Genomic DNA, 16,095 nt, shown 5'->3' with positions numbered 1-16,095 from the left:
GTTTTTGGAAATTTTGAGAACGTTGAAAATTGGAAAAAAAAAAATTTTCATCGTCACAGCTTAAAAAAAAAAAAAAAAATTCCAATAGAAAAAAAAATCATAATCCAGAAAAAAAAATTTATATAAATCAAAAATCGAAAAAAATTCTATTAAGAAAAACAAAATTTGAAATACCCTCATCTCACATATGATAGTTCTCGCAAAGTGTCAACTTTTACAAATACATTTTGAGCACGGAGAATGCAGATAATATACAGTTCACTAACGGAAAAAAATCTGTAGTTCTGATCGGTATGATACGTGAAAAATTAATTAACAAAGAATTGTGTGCGAATAGGGATGGTGCAAGTAGACTACCGCGCCACCGGTGATGAAAAGTGAAAGCTTTTGGGGGTCTTTTATCATTATTGTATTATTATATATATATTACATCATTATGATTATATTTCCATCAAAGTATTGAAAGTGCTACCCCCAAAAACTTATAATTTATGACATTAGAGGCGCCACGAGTACTTTCGACCTGCTCACTATCGAATCTGCACCATCCCTATAGATCGTTCCGTATGGAAATTATGAGTACAAGTAGACACGTACTGCTCACGGTGTGACTCGGATTTGAATTTTGCTCTCTCTCGGAAGTATGCGCAATAGGCTGGGATACCCGCCGATACGAAATGTCAAACAGGTAAAAAAGTGCTTTTCGGTAACCAGCAGCTGCTTTCTTTTCAAATGTTTTCAATTCATCACGTGTTTTAAGAGGGTCCAGTTATCATCTGATTATTTATTTCCCTTCAATGAATATAACTATACGAGAAGAAGTTTGTAATTGCGATTCATCATGCGACAAAATATTCAAGGTTATGTTTACGTTCTCACAGATTCACAGCGGTCTCTTATATCTCTCTACCCGGGCCAGGCAAAACACTTGTTTGATTTAAAGCGGCTCGTTCGGATTATTTATACTCGTATAAATAATCCGAATTTTTCAATGAAATTTTTTATTTGTTACTTACGATTTACAGGAATGGACATGGACAACATTTTGAGCTCGAACGAAAACCTCCAAAGTACTATAAGTTCTTGTTGAATTGAAATTTCAAAGATGACTCCTTCGGTTCTAATTTCCGAATGTTTAAAAAAATCTATTCGTTTATATAAACAATCCAAATGAAGGATTTACAACAAATAATAGAAACCGCATGTGTCAAAAAAGTGTGTTTTGGAAGGAAAATCAGCTCGAAAAATAGTAAAATTGTTTATTTTTCTCAAAATTTCGATTTCTCGATCACAATCGCTGCACGAAAAACGAAATATCGTATAAAAATTTCAACATTTTAATTGATTTACGATCGATTCGATTGGTGAATCATCAAAAATATAGTGCAATCGGTAAATTATACCGTTTTTCGAAATAGCATGACAACGAGGATAAGTTGACGGTGCGTTTCCAGGAAACTTTACAAAGTCCTAATAACTATTTTATTTGAAATTCTTCAAGTAGAAAATGCATCGTACACGACCCACGGCGAGAGGGTGTTGCGCGAGTATATTGTTGTTGAAAAATTCTGTATGAAACGTGGTCGCGTCTGAAACGATACTGAAAAACGGTCGGTTTGTTTTCAATCTGCATACCCCCCCAAATTTACGGCCCTGAGCGAAGAACCTCGCTACACAACACAGATTATCCCTTTCTCTCTCTCCCTTGTTTTTTATTTGGAATCTTGTGTTCCTCAGTCGAACCAATGCTGTCGGAAAGTTCTGACGTTAGTGAGAGAGAGGGTGAGAAAAAGATGAAAGGACAGGAGAGTATTTTTTGTACGCTGAGCTCGCGTAAATCTTTGGGGATAGGACGTAATCGTATGAGAGAAGGAAGGCATCACGAGAAGAGAGGCTAACCGAGCGTCAGAGGAGATTCCTCTGTATGACGCGCGCGGTGAAAGCACAACAGAAGCACGCCAGCAAACTCGCTCGCGTGAGTTCCACGTGTACCCGCGCGGGTTACGCTTTTCTATATTATTATACTAGGTTATACTAGGAAGCGAGTGAAGTGACTGAAAATATGTTTTTCATGTAAATTCCCAATGATATCTCGATTACGACGGCGCTGATCGGAATAACCGTTTAAAAAGCACTGAATCGAATAAGAATAATAAAATAAAAAGGAAAACGAAATAATCGTGACGCCGTTGTATTTCGTCAAAGCCAACGAGCAAAAATGCTTTTGTCGTCGTTAATGCTCCGCTGTTCCACGCATTTTCCTCTTCGTGTGTGACGAGTGCTCATCCTCCGCGGCGGTACTCTCCGGTGATGCACATCCACGGATCCACGGAAGGAGGAGTTTCGAGAGGGAGCAGGCCAAGGGTGGCGCGCCGGCCGGTGAAGAGGAGGAGGAGGAGGAGGAGGATGATGGAGGATGGAGAGCGAGCAACACGGGTGGGGGAAAAGAGCAAAGCGAGTAACAAAACGTGCGCGGGAGAGGGAAAAAGATGGATAGGAGAGCGAGAGGACGAGTCGAGGAGAAGATCAAACGACCCGTCGACCGGGCCTCAAAGTGAGAGCGGCCAACTGGCGCTGAGAGATTACAGTCGCACCGCGCTCGTTATTTATATGTACTATAGTACAATCCGCGCTATATAGTGCGCTATAAGTTTATAGAACGTTATATACATGTGTCTCTTTATACATATATATTGTATGAAACCAGTAAAAGCAACGCTTTGGCTTTTGCTGAGGCTTCCCGATCTTCATGGACTACCACGAGAGTGTCTCTTCTCTTTCTCTATCCCTCTTGTCAAAGAAGAAAAAAAAAAAAATGTTAAAAAGCCGAGAGATATTGTAGAGAATCGTTGGAGCACTCACGAGTCGGCTAAAAGCACTGAAAGCTCCTATACTTTCTATATCTTGCCAACTTTTAGCCAAACTCAAACGAACGACTTTTCATATTTTATGCTGTAGTAGCTGTACGTGTGTATTTGTAATATCTCCTTTTGTCTCTTCGAGACTTCAGACGCGAGGAGTATGTCAAATATTACAGAAAATTTTTCTGAGTTATGCATTCAGGGGGAAAGTAAAGGAGAGAAAAAAAACGAGGACAGTAATGAGAAATTTTCCACTGTGTGTGCTGTGTGTTGTGTGTGTTCTTTCAAATCCATCTTTCAATACCCTTTTTCTTCTGCCAATAACTTCTCGGTTTGTTTCAATTCAATCTTTCGTTTCGCAATCTGGCATTTTGGGTTTTGTAAAGTTAAATCTAAAACTTCATTATTTTTGCGTTTTTCATTGAAAAGTCAAGAATTTTTGACGTTTTTTCTTTCAAATAGATTTTCGTGATTGTTACTGCACCTGAATGACCATATTATCGCCAGCAAAAGTGTCCTCGATGTCCGAGCTTTCCAGAACACTGGTCATAAACTCTTTTTTTCCCTCTCTGTTTTTCCAAAATGGCGGTTTTTGCAAAACAGCACGATGTAAATTTCCATAATTTTTTCCCTCGAAAAGTATCAACTCAACGAAAATATTTTACAGAACAAAAAGTGTTTGGAATCATCCAAAGAACACGTGTGATTTTTTTCAAAATTTTTCAAGCTATTTTTCAATTTTCACACCTTTTCGAAAATTTCAAAAATTCTGAAAAAATTCACACCTGTTTTTTCCACGATTCTCAACACTTTTTCTTCTATCAAATTTTCATCGTCAAGTTGAGACTTTTTGATAAAAATACTGTCAACCTATTTATGATGCGACGAACAAAAAGTTACAACGGATTTAAGGCACAATCGTCGCTCTGCCACCACAAATAAATAACAATAATTGTATTTAAAAAATTTTTTTCTCCATATAAATCACGTTTTAATATTTTATAACAATTATTCTTTTGCGTGTGCAGAATCAAACGAGTTTTGCAAAAATAACTCAAACGCGTTGGAGTAGTCGAAAAAGTTACTCTATTTCTAACGACAAAAGGCCTCGTGTGTCGACCTCTTTCTTGATCTGTATATTCGTTTTATAAACAAACTTGTAGGACTGCGAGCACGCTCTCATGTGTATTGTTTAATATCAAGTTTTATTACTATGCTGATGGATTATTTTTGCTCATATTCCAATAGTTTGGAATTTTTTTCAGTCATACTATTGCCCTCGATCATTCAAGTCGCCGCATTTTCGAAAAGTTATCCGATGCACGTCTAATGACTCTCCGCCCGCAAGACATCGAAAGTTATCGCAGGCGTCTGAAACTTATTATCTTCCGGCCATAACTGTTGATGCTTTTCCAACGAACGTCATTTAAATGGAAATTCCGATCGGCGATTTCGTTTCAATTTTTCCAGCGTATGGAAACTTGTAAATAACCAATTCGGTAATGAGTTTCTTGAGGTCGTTGCGTTACGATCGAATGGAGATTCGAGAGTTTATCTTTGCCCATCGCCCGTACGGTCCGTACACCATACGTGCAGAGTGTTTTCAATTTCCTTTCGGTTTTAACGAGTGCGATTTATTATTTACAATAAATAATTAATATAGATTTTAGATCGAAGAATATTGTTCTACGAGGGACTCGTCTTTTTTTTTATGCATCCGCACGAAATCGTAAAAAAACTTGATAATAAATGGGGCATTCCAGGCCAAATCGACTACTTTTGAACCCAACCCCTTTCGATTTGGCAGAAACCTTTTTATCTTTTTCTACTGTGCTGAAGAAATTTTTAGGAGTTTTTTCAAATTTTTTTTTCCCGCCCCAAAAACAGCTATGAATAAAAAAAAAAAAATGGCGTTGTTTTTATTCGAAGTGGCATAACATTTTCGAAAATTGACTTATTGGGACGTTCAACGTTTTTTTTTGAGCATTTAGATGGAAACGAAAATTTTGAGATGATTGTCATTTTTAATTTTTTTTTTTTTCCCCATAAGAAACTGACATTTTCTACAAGTTCTCTGAAATTTTCAAAGTGGGATCTTTTCACTTTCTATTCTTTATTAAAAAAAAAAAAAAATTTTTCAATTCAGCTTACTTCTAATGACACTACTTTGAAAATCTTCTGGGATGTATCGAGAACCTTAAAAGTTTAAAAACAATGATAATTATAAAAATAAAATCATTGGAAAAATTTTAATTTTTTTCGACGAAATCAGAAAAAATTAAAGACTGTTTTGACCCAAAAAGACATAGTTTGTTGAATAATTTTAACTACATTAAAGAAAAAAAAGTCGAGTGTAAAAGGGAAAAATTGAAATAAATTTTATCCCGATTAACCTACTTCTGAATCTTTAAAAACTCATTGTTTGACCAAAAATTAACCAAATTATAAATTTCATTCCATTTTCTTTGTTTTCTAATGTAGTTTAGAAAAATACAAAAAATATTCAGGGCTGTCTTTAATTTTTCTGATTTTTTTTAAATAAATTAAAATTTCGCCAATGATTACTGATTTTCATTATTAGTATTGTCATTGTTTTTCAACTTTTAAGTGAAAAAGATGAATTGAAGAAAAAAAAAAAAATTTTGTAATGGAGAAAAAGAATAGAAAGCGAAAAGATCCCACTTTGAAAATTTCAAAAAACTTGTAGAAAATGTCAAAGTTTCTGATGAAAAAAGAGAAAAAAATAGAAAATGGCAATCATCCCAAAGTTTTCGTTTTTTATCCAATTTTCAAAAAAAAAAAGACGTTGAAGATGAATTTTTGATATTTTTTTCTGAAAAGTACATTCGAAGACAAATCTTAAAAAAAAAAAAAAAAAAAAAATATGTGTCAATAAGTAAATTTTCTAAACCCCCTTGCATCATGCCCCTTTGAACAAAAATGAGGCCATTTTTTTTTTTAATTCATACCTGTTTTTGGGTCGTGAAAAAAAAAATTGAAAAATATTTTATAAAAATTTCTTCGGTACAGTGGAAAAAGATAAAAAACGTTTCCGTCAAATCGAAAGGGATCGGGTTAAAAAATCGGGTCGATTTGGCCTGGAATGCCCCAAGTGTAAAGGATGACAATGAAAATGTTTTCGGTAGCTCTGTTAAAAGTGAACGCTCCATCAATAATTCTTTCACGCTCATACACCACGAGTGCTACATTCCCGTAGTAAAAATAAGTCAACGAATTCGGATGAAAAAATCGTAAAACTCGATTGTTGAGTGATTTATTTAGTTTTAGGAATCGGATGCGTCATGCGCAGCGGGGCTTTTAAACTCAAGTCCGTCTCCATTCGTTCAAGGCCATTCAAGGTGAATGTTTCGTTAATTTCGAGCACGTATATGTAGCTTTTCGGAGTGTAATGCTCTTGAAACTGCGGAGAAAGTCGATAAATCAAATGATTTCAACGTATATTTCCGAGCGTGATAACACTTTGTATTCTCAACAGGGTTGAAAAAGTGATTTAATGAATTTGCTTAAGTCGTGGTTTAACTCTGTTGCGGAGAAACGGTGAATGAAGAAGCGCACGAATTGCCAATTGAAAAGGAACATTCGAGGCAGCGAGACAACCGTATACGCGCACTACACACACACACATATATATATATATATATGTATATCTAGTCCTATAATAAGATTGTAAATATTCAGAAGGAAACACGGACGTCGCGAGAGATTCCCGGGGGCATGAATGGAACGAAAGGCAACCACACGACGACGCTTCTCTCGCTGTGCTCGCGAAGAGAGGCGATTTGACCATATATAGTAGGTTATACTTAAAATGCCCGGAGGCTCTTCTACCGCGCTCCCTCGGTTCTTTCCAGCTGCTTCTTTTTCGCTTCTTTATTTTTTTGTTGTTTTTATTTAACATTTTTTTGGTCTCTTTCACCGTAGGTAAGTTGAATTATATATTTGAGAGATGCCAACGGACAGATCGACACGCGGCTGGCTTTCTATTTCATATATATATATATCTCTATCAACGATGATTGATTATCGAGAAATCGAGGTGAATAAAAATTAGCATTAAATAAGAAAGAAGGATTATTTGTGATGAAAAGGAATGATTTTTTCGAGTGGGATGAAAATAAGTTTTTGTATACGCGTGCACGCGTTTGTCAAAACGAGTATGGTTCGAGTTTATACGTACCGCGCGACGTCCGAGTCTCCAACGAGTTTCGGTCTTTATACGAGCAGAAAAGGTTTTATCTGCTTCGCGATACCTACGCCATTGGTTTCGTAAAGCGTTGTCCGTTTTTCCCTCCCGCTCGAGCGCGCACGTCTCGTCGCCCTCTGGTACTGTACCGCGCCCACAGACGAGCGCAAGAGAGACCAAATATCGCGGCCCTCTCTCTTATTACTACGATACAGCCTGGCTCTGGCTCTGGCAGCGCACCGGCAGCCAAACGCATAAGAAAGAGAAGAAAATAAGGAATAAGGAGAGCGAGAGAGAGGAGAAAAGTTTGAGAGGGACCGAAGGCGCACACCACAGATCGCCGTGCCATCCTTCGAAGAGACCCGAGAGAGCAGCACATATAGCTAGTTGTTTCTTTTCTTTATTCCTTTGTCGGAAAGTCGGCGGCGAGTCTCGACTTTCTTTTTTCTTTTTTTTTCCTTTCGAGCATGAGAAGGAGAGGAAGAGACTAGCCGCGAACGCGTATGAGAAGGAATGAGACCGAAAAAAGGATAAGACAGCGAGAAAGAGAGAGAATTGAAAAAAGGAAAACGTCGTGTGGAGCGGGGCGAGGGAGATCCTCCGTGCAAGAGCCCAGAAGAATTAAACGTGAAGGCTTTAAAAACTCGTTGCGGCTCATAAGCACCGAATATTATCGTCAAACTTTTCTCCTCCTATCCCGAAATATAAATATAAATATATATCCGTATATATCCGCGTAGCCTGTTGTCTCGATTAATTAATCGACAATTTGTTAACTTATTTACGAAGCGTTTACGCGTAGTTCCCTATAATTGTCTAGCGTTTGTAATATCGCGCGTATTGAGAATAAACGATATCGAAGAACGTATAGAAGAATGTCCGCACGAGATACAGGATTCTTGGGCTTACTATAACTGCGCTCTTTTGGCTCTGTAGTTGTCGAGGCTCGTCGCGCGGAGACGCCGTGTATAGTGAGGAGAGAATTCGTCGTCTGGAAATCCAGGCATTGTCGAGCGAGGAAAATAGAGATGGATGAAGTGACGGAATGCGCGAATGCGAGGCAGAGAGATTCTCGTTTCAATCGATATCTCCTCGCTTCTCTCCATTATATGCTTGCATATATATGTGTATATACATACACACGTCTAGGTGTGCGTAACGTTCAATGCCTAATACTGACTCCGCTAGCCTCTCTCTCCCCCCTTTTCTTCTTACAGGAAGTGAATTCTCGGCGATGCACATTCAATCGTACCATCACCGTCGAGAATATCCTTGCGGTGGATCTCTCCTGCTCTTACGTTCAATTTAGTTTCCATTCCAAACACAGAGGCCCTTATTTTCTAACCTAGCTCGTATATACGGTTGAAGGCTCTCCTATATTATGTGATAATAAAATATTTTAAAGTTTTTAACCCTGTACCCACGAATTTCGTTCCTCCTCACAAACGCACCAATCGTTTTTTACCCTCGTTTTTTATACTCCCCCACGAATGGCTGTGTTGTTGTTTTTTTTAATATTTGACAAAAGACACTCGGCTTCGAGTGTTAAAAAGTGAGGTTATCGTAGTGTTTTAGGGAAATTGTTTTTGAAAGTCTTATAAAAGCAAAATGAACGCGAGATGCTGGATCATAATAGTGAAATAAATTCTTTCCTTAATCGCACAATTTTCGTGACCCCGCGCATATATAAATGAAGCCTGATACATCTGTTCAATAATAATCCGCGAGGACGAGAAATCATCTACTCTCCCTCTCCTTTCTTCGTCGAACAGTAGGAGACTCAAAAGTAGTACATAGTGAGTCCGCTAGGCGGCGCCAATAATTAAACCAAATCGTGCGATAATTAGAGGGGGAACGCGAAAGTAGAAACGAACGAAAGAAGAAATAAAAAAAGACAAAAACCTCTGAAGAAAAAGAGAACGAGGACGCCGAAAGTAAGGTAGAGAGAGAGAGAGAGGTTCGGCTTGTATTTATTGCGGCGCGGTATGATCGTGTTGTTGTTGCTGCTGCTGCTGCTGCTGCTGCTGCTGCTACGGGTGCCACTCGATATGTATATATAAATGTGTTCGTATATATATGTTTTGGACTTGGACAGAATAGAGGGAAGGCTATAATACGGTTTTACCGCGCGCGCGGTCTCAAAGCTCTTCTCTCGGGTCTCTGGAGCGAGTGAAAAGAACGAAAGAGCGAGGGAGCAAGAAACACGTGAAAGCAAGAAAGAGCGCCTACCAAACACGCACATATAGATATATAAAGTGGGGAAGAGCGCGCGGTCTCTCTCTCTCTCTCTCTTTCCCGGTATATATAACAAGTGGTAAACTAGTGTGCGTGCGGATGGTTAGGCTCGGTTTTGCCGGGTCTCTCGACGTGCGGTTTGGCGGCTGGGGGGCTTGAACGCACACGCAAACACACAGACACACATAGGAACGTTAAGGGGAAAGAGGAGAGGCTGTTTCGTCCCGGGACTTGGGGTATTGGGCGGGCGGAAGGGAGACGAAGAGGGAAAAGGAAAGAAATAGAGAGACAGAGAACGCGCGGCTGTCGGCACGTTTGATCTCCGCCGCGGGCGCCGACAAAGCGTCCGTCCGGCTTTCCTCCTTCTTCTCATCCGCTTCGTCCTCTCGCTCTCCTCATCGCGACTCTTGCGCGCACCACCGGGGCAACTGGCCCGCTGACGTAGAGCCATCAGAAAGAACGGAAGGGAGAGAGAGAGAAAAGTATGAAAGTTGAGCAGAGAGGGAAAGAGAGCGCGCGCGCAATAGAGCTCTTTCGTCGATCGTACAAGTTTCGTAGTCGAGTCCACGGGTCTCTATAAGACAGAGAGGTACTTTGTAGATGGGAAAACTCGACGAACTGGCACGAAAGATGAGAGAGAACGAGAGACCGGGACGAGCAAAGAAATCGACGATTTAAACGAGCGAATGAGCCAGAGCGAGAAAGAAAGATGGATGGATAAAATGTGCCTTCTTCGATGCGCACTTGCACGCCGGAGAGTCACTTTTAAAGTTTTACTTGCAGGGAAAAGATAGGAGGTATAAGAGTGAGAGAGGCGGACGACGAATGGAACATCGAGTCGTCATTCTTCGTTGCGTCGACTCTCTAGCAGCATGTTCCGCGCTCAAACTCCGTTCTCTCTCTTTCTCTTTGCCACTCCCTCAGAACAGAGACCGCGCGAACCGCGTCGGCAGTCACGGCAAGCCGACAGGCCTCTGTCTGGACTGTGAGCTCTTTTGCTTTTGCATCACCGCGAGACTTTTCTCTCTCTTTCTCCTCTCTCTATCTCGCTTTTCTTGGTCGCTATTAATAAATAACCTCGCACCATAGCGCGTCTCTCTTCCGTTGCACCTCTCTCGCAACTCTCCGACCGTCGTGTTACACAGCTATAAAGCGTTCAGTTCCGCTCCTCTAGAAGCAATTCCCTTTTCCTATCTCTTTCTTCCTATATAGTCGGTATTCGGTCTTCCTTTTTGATATTTCTGTCGGAAGAGATTCCTCGCCTTGTGTGTATAAATTATGTCAATGACACTGATTGATCTTTCGAAGGAGCGGTCAACGTATGCCGGAAATCATGCATGTTCAACTTTTCGTCGTGTCTTTGTCCTCTGTTCTTTGCTCTCTTTTGGTCAGACACGTTTCGGTTCCTATTTCATTCCTAAAAAATAACGGTTATTGGATGTTGATCTTTATTATTTCATTAATTAATGATTAAAAATCTGTCACAACTGCTCTAAAGGCTATTCAGCATGGGTGACCGGAGTAAAGGCTTTCTCGCTATTCGAAATTAAAAAATGTTCGAATCAATTGGTTGTGTAAAGTATCCGAAAAACCCAAATAAAATCGTTTGACGAACATACACGTAATATTTTTCATTTCATAATTATCGCAAAATAGAATTTCCTTTTGATACTCTGAAATGAAAACTACCATTTCTTGCATGGAATCTCGTCGTAAATGTGGGAGGTATAGAAATTTTTGGAAATGATGTAAAAGTTCAATTCCTCCTTGTAGCTACAAAACTATTATTGTTGGGTTTTGCTTCTGAAGTTACGAGCAAAGTTTTTTTGATGTTTGAAATTTTTTCAAGTCAAGTGCTGTCATCTTTTAACAAAATGTGTGTCATGGAACATTTATTGCTCGTTGATAATGCAGAAATATTCATTTTCACATGTTGGTAAGTACCTGAGCTCATGTAATTTTGTGGTTCTACAGAATCGACAAATTTTATATATTAGAATAGCGTTTACATTTTTTGCATGTATAGCAGTCATCACGAGACTATGCGGTGTTTCTTTTCAACTTCCAAGCTAAGAGTGCTATAAGAGGTTATGCCAGTGTTATGTTTTGATCGTTTTGACATCAAAATTTCTGATTTTATACGGTAGAATTTCATGCGAAATTCTTTCCTTTCGTGATCGGATTATTATTTGAATTTTGTTTAAACAAAATGTCGCTCTATGACGATTTTGACAAGCAACACAGGAATTCGGATAAAGTGGCTGGCTGGTCGTCCGGTATAAAATTGTTGCAGTCACAGTTACAATTGAAAAAAGCCGCAACAACGCAAGTGAGTATTAAAAATTCAGTTCATCAAAATTTTCAGAAATTTCATGTGGCATCAATTCACTTTGAAATTTACGTATTTCTCAGCCAAAACGGGAACAGTACAGAAAAGCTACAGCGGTACTTGCACCTGTCATTGATTTAAAATCTAAGAACAATCGTGAAGCTGAAAGAGAAAGAGAAGACGATGCTCCTAATGTTAATAATTCACTGTCCGGTGGAAGCGGCAATAGCGTCGTTGTTGGTAGTGAATTTGACTGGAATGTTGTGAACGAGTATGATCCTATGTGGCCCAATGAGTACGAAAAAGTTGTTAAAGAACTTCGTGATATCAGAGACCGGGAGCACGATCAAGAAACTGAGCTTAGAAAACGCAGACGGGATAATACACGCTTCGAAGATTCTCAGGTAATTCACAATCTATTGTTTTCATTCGTCGCACTCCAATTATAAATATGCAAAAGAGTCTATTGAAAACTTTTGTGATAATTTTGACATTTTTCATTAACTTACCAAAAATTCAACGATTCGAAAATAATCTGAAACAATGTTTTCTCTAAACTGCTGATAAAGCACAATAGATAAACAAAAAAGTAGAGAAAACTTGTGAAAAAATATTCTAAACCCAATGGGGAAGCGAGTAGATAATAAATTTGGTCGACTGAAATGATTTTTTTCTATGACTCAAAATCATGACGCAAGGTAGGATCCAAAATGTATCGTAAATTATTTGTTTGTTTACTTGCTGTATGGATGCTCGGGGATCCGTTGGGAGGCAAAAACAAATGAATTCTCAATTGGAGTACGTCGTTTCATTATTTGTTTGATATCTTTGGTGACTACATTATTAACAAAATGACAAGAATATTTATCCGATTCTCCAAAACGGTCTTTTTCAATGTACGTCAAATTAGAAACAGTTAGATTCTTGTACCACAGTTAAAGAACTATAGTCAATCTATAAACAATTGTAGACTTGAAAAAAATGTGTGATTGTGACGGATATGATGAATGAGAACAGGTACTGAAAGTTAGACGAATTCGTAGGAATAACTTTGTTTGTACTTGTTAATTTTAGTCTCCGGGTAGTACATCAATGGTGCCAATGGACAGAGATTTAGAGGAAAGAACGCCAACGTCTCGGGGAGCGGTCGGTGGAGCGGCTATAGCACCACCACCGTCTCTTCAGGAGTCTACGGAGGGTCAACCCTCTCCACCTTTGGTTCGACCTCCGCCAGCTAACAGCATGGGATACGCGACATCTTCGGTCGCAGCTAAGATAATGGCAAAGTACGGCTTCAAGGAGGGCCAGGGTCTTGGGAAAAAAGAGCAAGGTATGTCTGTGGCTCTGCAGGTTGAAAAGACGAGCAAGCGGGGAGGAAGAATCGTTGGAGAGCGTGAGCAACTGATGCCACCTCCGCCTCCGCTCGCGGTTTCTCCACCGCCTTCAATGCCTCTATCCTCTCCTCAATTATTGGGTACAACGACGACATTGACGGCACTGACAATGACGGCAACGACGGCAGCGTCGCCGCTGTTACCACCGCTACCGCCTTCGACCCCGGCATTGAACATCATTCAACAGGCTTCGGAAGAGCCCAGCATAACGGAAATTATGAAATCACCGAGCAAAGTAGTACTTCTGCGAAACATGGTCGGCCCCGGTGAAGTTGACGACGACCTCGAACCCGAAGTCAAAGACGAGTGCAACACAAAATACGGAGACGTGGCACGCGTTATTATTCACGAAGTTATCGATGCTCCGGCCGAAGAGGCTGTTCGAATATTCGTCGAATTCAAAAGAATAGAGAGCGCCATCAAGGCCGTTGTTGATTTGAATGGACGCTTTTTCGGCGGACGACAGGTCAAAGCAGGCTTTTACTCGAGTGAAAAATTGGACAATTTACAATTAATGGACTGAGAAGTTTTTTCAATTATAGCTCAACAATGTATAAATATAATTTGTTCGAACGTACATACACACATAAGTGAAATAACACGCATGTTCATAATTATTTGTTCTTTGTATGCATTTTTCCCTTTGGAAACACACTTTTCCAACGGGCTTCATGCATTCTCAATACGATTGGGAGACCAACAATTTTTTGGCATTAGCTATTTTATACGAAAAACGTGCGCGCTTCGTGTCCAATATAAAGTAATATGACCGGGTTTAATTACATTCGTCAATTGAAAGTCACTTCGGATCTTTTCGATATTATAATTCACAACCCTTCGGTGGAACTTTGTACAATCGACAAACTTCTTTTAACAGATTCTTCAAGATTTCTCGCTGGTTATCCGAGTTCTGCAAAAGAAAGAAAACATTTGAAATTCAATCATCTTACAAATTGAAACATAACAAGTAACTCCATTGTGGTCTAATTACGAGGATTTATTCATAATACAATTGGATTGATATATTTTATTAATTAATGAATACAGTAATATCTTACTTTGTCCAGCGTAATAGTAGGTATAAAACTGATTTTGGGGCGTAGATCATCCGTCTGTTTTCCATACATTGCCAACAACTCTTTACCCTTGAGGTTCTCTTTACAATCCAATATCGATGCAACATCCAAATTCATCTTCTCTCCACAAGATTTCGTTATGTCAATAGGATTTAAATTGTCCTTAATCATGCAGACCAAAAATTCTAGGCGGACGGATGGATTTTTGATTATATCGATTGCACACGCATGGATCATGTTTGCTTCGCATTCTGCTGGCCCATGCTGACATGAGAATTCATAGCTGTCGTCCTTTTTCGTTGTCTGAAATATTTATTCTTGTTATTTTTTCAGAGTTCAAGCTTTTCTAATTTCACTTGTTCTAATAAAAATCAAATTATATACTCGTATGTTTTTTTGAAAGGACCAACATTTCAAATGCCCATAATGAAAACTCGGAAATGGATCATTTTTTGATACATTTCCATACAAGAAAATATTTATACTCGTTTGAATAAACAACCATCCGATATTCAGTAAATTTCATGCAATGCCCATAAAATAAAATATTATTTATGGATAAAAAAATTCCCAGTTGTTGAGTTGACTGCAAGCTTTGCTAGCAAGTTCAAAGTACTACTTTTCAATTATGATGGTTGATTTTAAATAAATGAAGGATTCCAGAGGTCCCATTGCATTACATTGGTGAGAACTTTGACATTACTTAAAAATAATAAATGTATCTTACAATTGCTTTGCCATAGGGAACCATTTCTACGGTGATATGTTCATTGAGACTTTGATAGGTTGGTTCCAGCTGTTTGATGAGGAAACTCCGAGAGTCGGGACAGAGGGCTTCGTAATAGACAGTTACAAGTACCTTCTGAATTTCTGGTTCAATCGCTCCATTCTTAGCAGCTTCGTTCACCTGTTTATATGCTATATAAAGTTTAATACTGGCACACACCAATGCAACTAAATTGAATTTCACATATTTCCTCAATTGAAGTTGTGAGCAACAATAAAAAAATAGAACTGAGAAAACAGCTCTTATGTTGACAGAGAGACTAGAGTTTCAAAATCATTCAAATGCGAAGAGAAAACTTACTTCTTTGGAAAGTTCAGAATCGTTGTTTGGAAGAGACCAGAACTTTAGTGCAGATTGCCAAACAACAAGCACTATCGTAATAGCGATAAATAATCTAACTTTAAAATTTCCCAGCCCCATTGCACCTCACCACACGAGAAAAATAAATACGAACGGTCTAAGCGTTTTAACCTCTAATTGTCGTGTTTGTTGTGCGTGATTCGTGCGTGCGGAAGACTTGAATAATATGTGCCTCGCTAAAGTTCTATTCTCTATGATCGATTCGTCAGTATCTTATCATTATATTTACAATGGGTTAGTTTTCGTGGATATAAGCGAGCCGCGACCTTTCGTATTCACATCACACACCGTTCACACCACCAAACGGACCAACGCACAAAACTACGATCATACGACGTTCACCGTCTACTACTATCTATCACGCTATCACGTATCACGACACCCCCGCGAGTCTCCTCCACTTCAGTCCAGCAAAACCCAATTAAGTGGCCAGCCAATATACATATATTCACATGCTTACTCGCCGCCGCGCAGCAGATATGTTCTATATAAAAGTGTTTTTACGGCGGTGAGGGCGTTGATTGAGTAAATCTCGGAGAATATATACGTATATATAATATAAGAGCGATTAATTAACGCGAATAATTAACGCGAACACGCGTGTGCATACAACAGAAAAAGGTATACGGCTGGGAACAAATGCGAATTTTTCAAGATAATAAAAGTCATAATTTTGTAATTATGTACATCACAGAATAAAAATAATTTCAGAAAATTGTTATTTCGGAATTTTATTTTTCCCAATTATATTTGCATTTTATAGAAAACAGAAATATTCATGAGACAGAAGATAGTAAATATGATTTTGAAAAAATAAACATAAAGTCAAAAAAATGATTGAATCGAAAT

At 38.8% G+C, this 16,095-nt stretch overlaps 2 protein-coding genes across 2 annotated transcripts; one reads left to right on the top strand and one right to left on the bottom strand.

Annotated features, from left to right (window-relative positions):
• Positions 1 to 11,317: 11,317 nt before the first annotated feature.
• Spf45 (splicing factor 45) lies at positions 11,318 to 13,640 on the top strand. Its single transcript, XM_043420054.1, has 3 exons — positions 11,318 to 11,629; positions 11,713 to 12,033; positions 12,704 to 13,640. The coding sequence occupies exons 1-3, from the start codon at positions 11,510 to 11,512 to the stop codon at positions 13,544 to 13,546; spliced, it is 1,284 nt and encodes a 427-aa protein (XP_043275989.1). The 5' UTR covers positions 11,318 to 11,509; the 3' UTR covers positions 13,547 to 13,640.
• LOC122411316 (GILT-like protein 3) lies at positions 13,560 to 15,920 on the bottom strand. The gene is made up of 4 exons (XM_043420061.1): positions 15,187 to 15,920; positions 14,827 to 15,006; positions 14,082 to 14,402; positions 13,560 to 13,933 (listed from the first exon to the last, which is right to left on the bottom strand). The coding sequence occupies exons 1-4, from the start codon at positions 15,304 to 15,306 to the stop codon at positions 13,844 to 13,846; spliced, it is 711 nt and encodes a 236-aa protein (XP_043275996.1). The 5' UTR covers positions 15,307 to 15,920; the 3' UTR covers positions 13,560 to 13,843.
• Between the last annotated feature and the right edge of the window lie 175 nt (positions 15,921 to 16,095).

Source organism: Venturia canescens, chromosome 5 (assembly GCF_019457755.1).
Source record: "Venturia canescens isolate UGA chromosome 5, ASM1945775v1, whole genome shotgun sequence".
NCBI lineage: Eukaryota > Metazoa > Arthropoda > Insecta > Hymenoptera > Ichneumonidae > Venturia > Venturia canescens.
The sequence above is the reverse complement of the archived record's forward strand: the minus strand, read 5'-3'. Positions and strand labels throughout refer to the sequence as shown.